This window comes from Pyxicephalus adspersus, chromosome Z, assembly GCF_032062135.1.
Source record: "Pyxicephalus adspersus chromosome Z, UCB_Pads_2.0, whole genome shotgun sequence".
Taxonomy (NCBI): Eukaryota; Metazoa; Chordata; class Amphibia; order Anura; family Pyxicephalidae; genus Pyxicephalus; species Pyxicephalus adspersus.
In genome coordinates this window covers 14,316,188-14,327,222 of record NC_092871.1, presented here as the reverse complement: position 1 = coordinate 14,327,222, position 11,035 = coordinate 14,316,188, and the positions used below count along the sequence as shown (strand labels likewise).

Below are 11,035 nucleotides of genomic sequence, written 5' to 3'. Positions count from 1 at the left end.
GAGATAGGACTAATAGGACCATCCAATGACAGCAGGGTGGGGGCTATCTGAGAGGGATTATGATGCTCTTACTTTCTCAAAATTCATAATTCCCCAGGTTCAGATTTTATGAACTGCCGACTGGCTAATCTTGGTTTCAAGGCTTTTAGAAAAATGTTTTTTCACACTCTTTTAAGATTTTTAAGGAACTTCAGTTCTGAAGATGCATGCCTTAAAATATCCCAAAGAAAATGCAATTACATGTTTCTAAGTGATGTTAAGGGGATGTGGCAAAGCTATCTTTGGGTACCTTCCTTTTAATGATTTCATAGCTTTCCTTAGGCCTAGGAGGCTAGTTGGTCTCAAAATGCTCTCCATAACCAACTATAAATCAGCCAACTACGACTTTGAAGAGAAGTGTGTATTGGAAATATGAATGTTGTTTATAAATGTGTTCCTAAATAGAGCTCAGAGACCACTTCACTACCCTTCTGCCAGATGCTGACTTTGATGACAGCTGTAGACACAATTTTCTAACTTTAACAATGCATGTTTTAAACTAGTGGGTCAGGAAGGATGCTTGGTTGACCAGGGGTTTTGTGTCTATGTCTGTGTCACCCACCTCACATTCTTCTGCAGCCAGCAGCAGCCCTGTTCAGAAATCCTGTCCGCTGGTCACTTCTTGGTCTAAATCATGCCATCCCCTGAGAGCTGCCCCTTTTACCCCAGAGAATGCAAATATTCCGCAGAACCATTTCATATGCTGGCAGAAGTGTAAACACCACCTGAGCTGCTTCGGCTCTGCACTCCTTCTGGTGGTGGGTTTTCTTACTTGTTGGTCATGTGATTCCCATTGGCACATGACCTCCCTTATAAAAAGGAAGTAACTGGCAAGTTGCCTGAACAAGGAGTGTCTTCTTGGCATTGTTACCAGGTTTTGGTTGTCCTGGTCTGTGTTTGCTGCTGCTGATTCTCCTGTGTACCTGTCTCATGTTCCTGTACCATGCTTTACTCTTATCTGTCAGCAGTCACCAGCCTCTGCAAGCACGGGGGCCGCAACCTGGCAACTGCTCACAGTGTAACATCCTCACATCTAGAGGCTCTGGAGAAGACCAAGCGGTTGCTTAGATTTTGCACCCCGTGCACATCTCTGCCACCTAGGCTGGTGACTCGGAGGGTCCACCATCTTGACCTGTCTTGACAGACATCTGCTAAGGGGAATTATATAATCCTTGTTTGTTGTTAAACAAAGGCCCTAATGAGGGACTCTAGCCTCCACTTCTTTACATTTAGGTGAATATTTTTGCTATCCCCAATATCACAAACATGATTGGTTTTACCAAGATGTTACAATAAATGCATCCCATATCTTCACTTCCACTGACTCTTCATTGTTCACAAATCAGGAATATTTTGTGACATAACACAGATTAGTTCTTTGATTATGCCAGTGCCCATATGTGGCAAAATCTAAATCTTATTTTGTATGGTTTATTATAGATTGTACAGAACACATTACCATGTAATATCGAAAATATGCAATACTTGCATTGCACAATAGGTAGATTATAAAACATAGGAGTGAATATGCACATATAATTTTATCTACGAAAAGACTCTGGACATAAAAAGACGATTGACTAATAGTCTGCTTTAAGGATTAATCGAACTTTCAAGATTAAAGTAATATAGTAAAAAATAATTTAAAAAAGATTGGGTTCCACTGGAGTTTGTCCAAATTTTGCTCCACCCTTCTGAACGAACCAAGAGAGTTTATTGCTGGTTTGCATTTTAGTCTTTGTGCTGCCATGGAACTGACAGGATTGTTGGCTGCAGTGCTGATACTTCTCTGCACATGTTATTTCATCTTTTCCACATGGAAGACAATGTATAAGAAGAAAGGTCTCCCACCAGGTCCAACTCCTTTGCCCCTGATTGGAAACTTGCTAAACATAAAGATAGGATCATTAGTGAGTTCATTTATAAAGGTGAGATATTCTAAACATTTTTAACAAATAATTCTTTGCCTAATGTTAGATCTAGTGCTGAATTTACCAACTATTGTTTTTTTTTTATAATTTAAGAATTGCGTTTCTCATTTTTATTTTATTGGAAAATGTAAGTTTAAATAGCCCATGGCTTGTTAGACTGTGCTTAATATATCTTAAAAAACCTTTGGTGTTATAATGATAACAAACCCTTCTTCACGATCCTTGATGGCCGGATAGTTACAATTTTTGATCAGAACATTTCTAACATCTGACTGGAGAGTGGAATTTGAGCGATGAGTTGAGATCTGATATATACCTGTCAATGACAAATATAGTATAGCTCAGCCAACCTGACAGCTGTTATTGTCGGGTAGCTGGATTAGCTAAGCCCTGCTATATCTATCATTCATAAGCATTGTGGTGTTCTGCCAATCTTGCCACCAAACTATGATAGCTGACTTGACATCACTGTTATGGTTCTATTAACTTTGTTAACTGTGTTCCTATGTCTGTTATATTATGACCAACATTAGGAATTTTCCATAAAATATAAATATCATCCAACAGTACAAAATAGGAATTCTTCATTTAAACTGTAGGGGATGTGCAGACCTGGGGACATAAGTGCAAAAGAGTATGTATGCATTGCCTCTCAAAAACATTATAACTAAAAATAGACACCACAATGATTTTCTTCCTCCATGGCTAAATTACTAAATCCAATGCCATTCACAGATTTTCAGATGCTTTCTGTAATGCCACTGTGATTATACCTATTAAGGCTGTTTATAATAAATTAATCAGTATCTCTAAACTCTTATATCACAGTTTGTTTAATATATGCATAAGAGTATGCTTACATATCATCCCTCTGCATGCCTCTCCTAACAAAGTACATTCCTTTTTTTTTCTGTTCCTGGAACGTTATTCTTGTTCTACCACTTTTGTCTGCATGACCTAACTGTTTCCTTCACATTGTTTTACTATTCAAACATTTTGTGATTTCACAAAAAGGAAAACAAAAAACCCTAAAGCACTTCAATGCTTTAGATCAGGACCATATAAAGATCATTATATTCACATACATGGGGACATTTTCTGACTTTTTGCAAACCACACCTTACTAACTTGATGACTGTCCGAGATACTAGATGTGTAACGATCTTTGCCCTCAAAGATTAAAAACTGAAAATGAGTTGAAAAGCCCATGCATTAGGTAATGATCTTGAGTGTTATCTAAATGTGAATTTGTGTTTGTTTTATATAAAAATTAATGTTTGTCATTTGTGCTACAGTTACATGAACAGTATGGCCCAGTGTACACCCTATACTTTGGTTCAGACCCCGTCATTGTGATCTGTGGCTATGAGGCTGTAAAGAAAGCACTTATTGATCAAAATGATGACTTTGGAGCTCGAGGAAATCTGCCAACCCTTCAATTCACTAAAGATTATGGTAAAAAAAAAAATTCATAGGCATTGCATGGATTTTTTTTTTTTATAAATTCTGTATTATGGGTATTTACTATCTCCAGTTCTAATTAACTGTTTTGTCAAATTAATTGGAAATACTGCATATTTATTATCTATAATTAGAACTATCAGCCTTCATTATGACTTTTATGCTCATTTTGTTATACAAAATGTTTGATGATCAATTAGTTTAAGCTGAAATTTACTCCCTATGCTCAGCTTGGCGATTTTTCACAGAAGAAAGAAATCAGCCAGGTAAGTACGTTTTATTTTAGAAAGGACATTGCCTGTCCCTTTCTGCAACAAAGACCTGCGTGATTTTAGATTTGTAAAGCCAAACTTTAGTTTGTATACACTGTACAATTATTCTACCAACAACTGTAATTCAGTAGAGTGGATACAAATTTAGTGATGTGTACAGTCAAGCACAAAAGATTGAATATCAGCAAGTTAGCATGGCTGCATTTTGTGCCAATCCCACAAAAATAAAATGTACATAACCAAACGCCCTCAATTCAGTGGATAAAAGGGTTCTAACTAGAGATGAGCGAATCGAAGCTGACAAAGTGGAATTCGATCCGAGTTTCAGAAAAAATTTGATTCGCAACGAATCCGAATTCCTTTGCGATTCATGGTAATGAATTGCAATTTTTTCTAAAATGGCGGCTACACGTGTGAGGACAGTTGCAGAGTATGATTGCTGGGTGCAGTGGAGTCATCCTAGGACAGCTACTGTGGGTTAACAGAACTTGTCTTTATTAGAACATGCATGTAAAAATTACATGGTGAATGACACAGGATATATGTAACACATTATAGAAAAAACAGAGAGAGAAAAAACCACAAGTAAGAATTGGTAACAGTGACATCTAGTATCATAATTATGAACTGAAGCTAAAGACTAAGAGACTAAGCTGTAATATGTTGTACCTCCAACACCCCTTCTCAACAGCTAAGGCTTAGTCCAGTAGACCCATCTTCTTTGTAAGCCTTGAGTGTCTTTCAGCGGTCAGGGGCTTTGTAAGGATATCTGCTGTCATATCTTCAGTCGGGCAGTAAAGTAACTCAAGAAGTCCCTGTTCTTGAAGATCCCTAAGAAAGTTGTACTTCACATCAATGTGCTTGGTTCTCGAGTTAACTCTTTCCATCTGCACAAGTGCAAGGCATCCTTGATTGTCTTCAAAGATTTTTGTTAGTTCCAACTGTGGTTGACCCAAGTCTGTTAACAGTTGTTATGCCATATAACTTCTTGGCTTGCCTGTACTGCTGCAACGTACTCTGCTTCAGTTGAAGATAGTGTAACAGAGAGCTGCTTTTTGCTAGTCCAACTAATAGCACCTCCTGACAGAAGAAATAGGTAGCCACTGGTAGATTTTCTGTCGCTGGTGTCTCCGACCCATTCGGCATCCACATATCCTGTTAAGGTGCTTTCATCGTTCGCTGGTTACTTTAGCTTGTAGTGCAAAGTCTCGTTAAGGTAGCGAATAATTCGATTTACAGCATTCCAATCCATCTGGCTTGGCATTGAAACCTTTCTGCATAGAATTCCAATAGTTGCTGCAATGTCAGGCCTTGTAGCAGTGGTAAGGTACAGCAATTTCCCTCTCGCTTTCCTGTACTGAGTATTAGCTGGTAACAGGGTGTCTTGGCTATTCATCTCCTTCATTTAGTTGGTTTCCATGGGAGACTTTACTGGTTTGGCATTTTCCATTCCGAATATTTCAATTATTTCTTGTATTTTATGTTTTTGGTTCAGGAGAAAACTGCCATCTTCCTCTCTCTCAATCAGGATGCCGAGGTAATTCTTTATGTCGCCAAGATCTTTGGTCTCAGAGTGCTGATTTAGGGTTTTCAGTATTTCTGCTTCATCCCCTTCTTGCTCAAACCAAATCAGGATATCGTCCACATAAATAAGCATATAGATCCATCTGCTTGCCAATTTCTTTGTGTATAAGCAGGGGTCTGCTTTACTCCTTTGAAAGTCCTGTTGTGTAAGTACTTCATTTATTTTTATATTCAACGCTCTGGCTGCTTGCTTTAGACCATATATACTCCTGTGAAGTTTGCATACTAGGTCTGGCCTTTGTTCATCCTTGAACACTGGTGGTTGTTCCATGTAGATTTCTTCTGTTAACTCGCCATGTAGAAACACAGTTTTCACATCAGAATGTTTCACATGCATTTTCCTCATGGAGGCTACTGTCAGCAGAGTCCTTATTGTAGCGTGTTTAACTACGGGTGCAAATGTCTCATCATAGTCCCTTCCAAATTTTTGAGAATATCCCTTGGCTACGAGTCTTGCTTTGTATCGTTCTATTGTGCCATCTGCATTGTACTTAACTTTAAAAATCCATTTACAACCTATGGCTTTCCTTCCAGGTGGTAGTTCTGTAAGTGTCTATGTTTTGGTGTCATGCATGGATTTTATCTCTGCCTCAGCAGCTTTTATCTATTTGCTGGCTTCCTATTCTGAAAGCTGAGATATGTCTTCCCAAGATGTAGGTTCATTGGCACTGGCAGTGCTTGCCTTGTATGAGAAACGTACAGATGGTTTACCTTTGTTTTCTCTCATTGAGCGTCTCGGTTGTATGTCTGAGTTTGCTTGTCTCTGCTCTTCAGTACTGGTAGAGTCTGCACTCACTTCAACTGTTTGTTCAGAAGTTACGGAGGTGGGCTGGTCAGCTTCAGTTTTCTCTTCTGTTCTTGCTACTTCTGTTGTCATTACATTGTCTCTCATATCGTCACAAAAGTTATGCTGTTGCTAATAGTGACCTTGTCTGTTTTGGGATTTAGGATTCTGTAGCCCTTGACATTGTCACTGTATTCAACGAAGACACCTTCACTGCTCTGTTTTGGAGTTTGGTTCGCTTTTCTTTGGGAATGTAGATGAATGCTTTGCATCCAAAGATTCTTAGGTGTTTTACACTTGGCTTCTCATTGTGCCACAGTTCATATGGAGTTTTCTCCACTGTTCTGGAAAGAAGTCTGTTCTGCAAATATGTGGCTGTCATTGCCACCTCACCCCAGTATTTTGTATCTTATATCCTGTAAATTCACCTCCATTATCACTCCGAATTATAAGAGGCTTCTTTTGAAACTTGTTACTGGTCTATACTACTTCACTCTTGTGTTCCATTAGGTAAGTGACTGTGTATCTTGAATAGTCATCTATGAAAGTCACTATGTACCTGTTGCCTCCAGGTGTAGGTGGTTTTAGAGGACCACATACATCACTGTGAACCTAGTCACTTGGTCTTGAAGCTCTCTTCTGACTGACTTTGGGAAATGTTGCTCTTGTAGCTTTGGATTTTATGCAACATTCACACTCAACAGATACTGTTAGGTCCTTTGTCAGATTCCTCTTTTGTAGTTCCTGTATACATTCTGGGAGTCTGTGACCTAGACGCCTGTGTCACATGTGTATGCAGTCGTTATGCTTATGTGTACATAGTCTCACCATTTCCTTCACTGTTTTGAGGTGATACAGATGATCATCCAGCTTGGCACTTGCAATTGTTCGCTTGCCGTCCAGGATAGAACACTTGTCACCTTGGAATTTTCCAGTGAGTCCTTTGCTTGTTAGACCCTTCACAGATAAGAGTCCTCAATCTAGATCAGGAAAATAAAGCACATCTTTCACTGGTATAGCTAAATTGTGTTCCGCATTATCAGTGCATACAAGGGTCTCGTTCCCATATCCTTCTGCATGTATTTTACATCCGTCCGCAAGGTAAATGGTTTCTTTGTATTCAGATCAAGTTCTGTGGAAAAAACTTCTAACATTTGTCATGTGACTGGTTGCCCCCGAGTCGAGGTACCAGCCTTGACATTTATGGTTGTCTGTCACTTTAAATGTGGCATTCCAGTTTCCTTCTCATGGATCATAGATTGTGGTTTTAACCTTCTGTTTAGTATATGAGGGACGCTGTCTCATTTGCTCTGCCTTCCATATAGTACAGTCTTTCTTTGTGTCCCTGTTTGTGGCATCTAAAACACACCCTAGTCTCCTTCCTGTGTAACCCTGCGTCTGTAGCTTTAAAAGTGGTTCTGGTGTCAGTTTCTGTGGAGTCATGCACTAATTCCTTTCTCTCTATGGCTCTATGAGCCTGGTTTTTGCAAATGCTAGTGTCAGATCTGTTTCAGGTTATGTCTTCAGCGCATTAATCAGTGCAGTATATGTATCTAGTAAACTCCATAACAACATGGCTGCGGCGTTACTGTCTGTTATATTCTCCCCGATTGATCTGAGTTGTGCAATCACTTCCAGCATGGCATTTATATGCTCCTGCATGTTCTGTTCTCTGCTGAGCCTTATTTTGTAAAGTTTCCGCAGCAGAAACAACTTGCTATTTAAACTGGATCTTTCATGCCGTCTTTTCAGTACATCCCACATACCTTTCACTGTGCCCTCATGGCATAAGTGAATGAGCTGATCATCCTCCACTAGTTAGCTTATAATGGGCTCGTGCCTGTCTGTATTTGTTGTCCCAGTCCTGATCAGTGTCCTGTGTCCTCTCTGTGGTGGTAACCTCCCACAAGTCATCTCTGGATAACAGCATTTCTATTTTAAACTTCCATAGCTGATAATTGTCATTGTTCAGCTTGGCCACTGAGCATTTAACCTCTGAGTTTCCAGCCATTCTCCCTCCTTTATATATAAATATATAAACAGTCTTCCTTCTCTACAGGAGATGTCCCTGGAAAGCTTCCTTATATTGATCTCCACGTCAGCCACACTTTCTTGAGGCTCTGTTCTGCCTGGGCCGTGCCGGGTCACTAGGCTTTATCCGATGACTGGGCCCATAACCTGTTGCAGAGTATGATTGCTGAGTGCAGTGGAGTCATCCTAGAACAGCCATTGTAGGTTAACAGAACTTGTCTTTATTAGAACATGCATGTAAAAACGGAAGGTCTCCATACATGGTGAATGACACAGGATATATGTAACACATCATAGAAAAAACAGAGAGAGAAAAAAACACAAGTCATAATTATGAACTGCAGTCAATCCAGCAATAGACTAAGCTGTAATATGTTGTACCTCCAACAAGGACAAGGAACTCTGGAAAGGCAGGATGACCCATAATGCCATGCATACAACCAATCAGCATCCAGCCAGCCCTGTGATGTCACACCCCTTTAAATAGCCTCAGTCATCTTGGTTTAAGACATTTTACAGCGCTCTGAGTGCAGGGAGAGACCTATGCAGGTGCTAGGGGGAGGTGTTAGGAGAAACCTCATTGTGAGAAAAGAACTGAAAAGACGATTTATAAGAAAAAGGATAGGGAGGAATCATTTTACAGCATCTTAGTGCAGGGAGAGACATCAGAAGGCGCTAGGGACAGTGCTAGAAAAGCGATTTACAAGTGCAGGGAAAGATTATTTGGGGATCCAAATAGCCATTACTATTATTTATTTGGTTCAAGTAAAAGTATGTCAGACAGAGAAGTGGCAGGCAATGCACAGAGTAGTGGAAGAAGCCTAAATGTATCTGGCGCAGACAGAGGTTGCAGCAGAGTAAGGCGGCGTGTCAGCAGGAGTCGCAGAGAGAGGCCTGAGCTCCCGGTGTCATCTAGCGGTCGTGTCTTAACCAGCAACCCAGTGATTCTTGATTGGTTAACTCGGTCATCCACTTCATCCCAAGTAACATCAGACACCCCCAGCCAACAGTTGGTGGGTTTGTCAGACACAACCCTTAGATGGCATGGCCCGGGAGCAGACCCTGTGCCCTCACCTGTCCTCAACTTGCCTCTGTCCTTTGCTGTTCCCTCAGCCACAGAAGTATTGTATGCTGTGGGCTCAGCTCCACTATACAATGAGAACGAGCTAGTAGAGGACAGCAAGCAGCTACTGCCCAGCCAAGACCTGGAGGAGACATCCACTGCTTCCTCCGCTAGGCGGGCAAGTAGTGATGAGGAGAGTGGAGTGGGAGGTGGTGTTGAAAGCACTCCGTCTCCTGACCCAGAGACCGTTGAGGAGGACATCAGTGATGTGCATACACTACTCGATGATGATGAAGCCAGTCACACTTGGGAACCGGGTGAAGAACGGGCTTCATCATCATCAGGAGAAGAGGGTGGCAGCTTGCCCGTGAGGCAGCGGCTGAGCCAGCAAGGTGGTAGCCTGGCTGGTAGTCAGCAGGCTGGCAGCAGTGGGAGGTCAGGAGTCAAACGTGCCCGGGGTAGACCACATGCTTTGCAGAAGCCTACCTGCCCGAGAAGTAGTGGTGCAGGGGTTCACGGAGGCAGCAGCAGTAGCTGTCAGTCAGTGCGGAGTGTTGGGGGGAAAATCACCTACTCGGCGGTGTGGCAGTTAAGCTACTAAGTTAAGTTTTGTTAAGCCACTGGAGGAGGTCAACATGACTATATGTGGAATATGTGGGCAGAAAGTGAAGCATGGCCAGCATCCACTACCTCAGCCGAAGGGAGCTGTATGTTATTTCCATTTTCTGCTGGTCCAGATGCTCCTGCCCCTCCTACTCCTCAACAGTCATTCCGTCAGCAATCGATCACTGAAGCGATTGCTAAGAGACAACAGTATGCGTGCACTCATCCAACTACGCAGAAGCTGAATGTGTTGAATGAACCCAGCTCACGTTCCCTATTAGTGGGTGAACAATCCAACGCTTGGTGAATTCTGCTTCACAATGATAGGAAGAGCCGACATCGAAGGATCAGAAAGCGATGTCGCTATGAACACTTGGCCACCACAAGCCAATTATCTGTCATTGTGCCACTCTGTAGCCTCCTGATGCTGCCACCACCTCCAAACTCTGTCATTGTGTCACTCTGTGGCCTCCTGATGCTGTGGCCAGTTATCCCTGTGATAAATTTTCTGACACCTCCTGCTCCTAACCCAAAAGTAGCAAGGATCAAGAGTCCCAACTTTCACGGTCTGTATTCATTCTGAAAATCAATATCAAACGAACTTTTGCCCTTTTCCTCCATGGGAGGATTTTGTCTTCCCTGAGCTTGCCTTAGCACACCTGCGTTACCGTTTAACAGGTGTAATGCCCCAGTCAAACTCCCCACCTGTCCTCAGAGCGGGTTGCACCCGGCGCACGTAGGGTGATTGGAGCCAGAAGCTAGAGCCCCTTGGAGTCAAGTCCAAGCCTGATGCCACACATCAGATGCCAAGGGCTCCTTCATTCACCCACCTTCCTCTACTGGAATTGCCACCCATCGCCCCACTCAGTCACTGGGTCACTTTGTGGTCTCCTGCTGCTGCTGCCTCCTCCACACTATGTCACCTTGCCACTCTGTGGTATCCTCCTGATGCTGCTGCCATCTCCACACTGTCACCTTGCCACTCTGTGGTGTCCTCCTGATGCTGCCACCAACTCCAGACTCTGTCATTGTGCCGCTCTGGAGTCTGTCTGATGCTGCTGGCACCTGTACAATCTGTCATTGTGCCACTCTGGACTCTGATGCTGCTGCTGCTGCCACCTGTACAATCTGTCATTGTGCCACTCCGTAGCCTCCTGATGCTGTCGCCAACCCCAGACTCTGTCATTGTGCCACTCTGTGGCCTACTGATGCTGTCTCCAACTCCAGATCTTGTCATTGTGCCACTCTGTGGTCTCTGCCTGATGCT

General features: G+C 42.3%; 1 protein-coding gene across 1 annotated transcript in view; it reads left to right on the top strand.

The window, feature by feature from the left end:
• The first annotated feature begins 1,787 nt into the window (after nt 1-1,787).
• The window catches only part of LOC140343385 (cytochrome P450 2G1-like), a 22,704-nt gene continuing 13,456 nt past the window's right edge, over nt 1,788-11,035 (top strand). Inside the window, exons 1-2 of the mRNA XM_072430042.1 lie at nt 1,788-1,967; nt 3,266-3,425. Coding sequence (XP_072286143.1) covers nt 1,788-1,967; nt 3,266-3,425 — 340 coding nt within the window. The remainder of the gene's footprint in view (nt 1,968-3,265; nt 3,426-11,035) is intronic.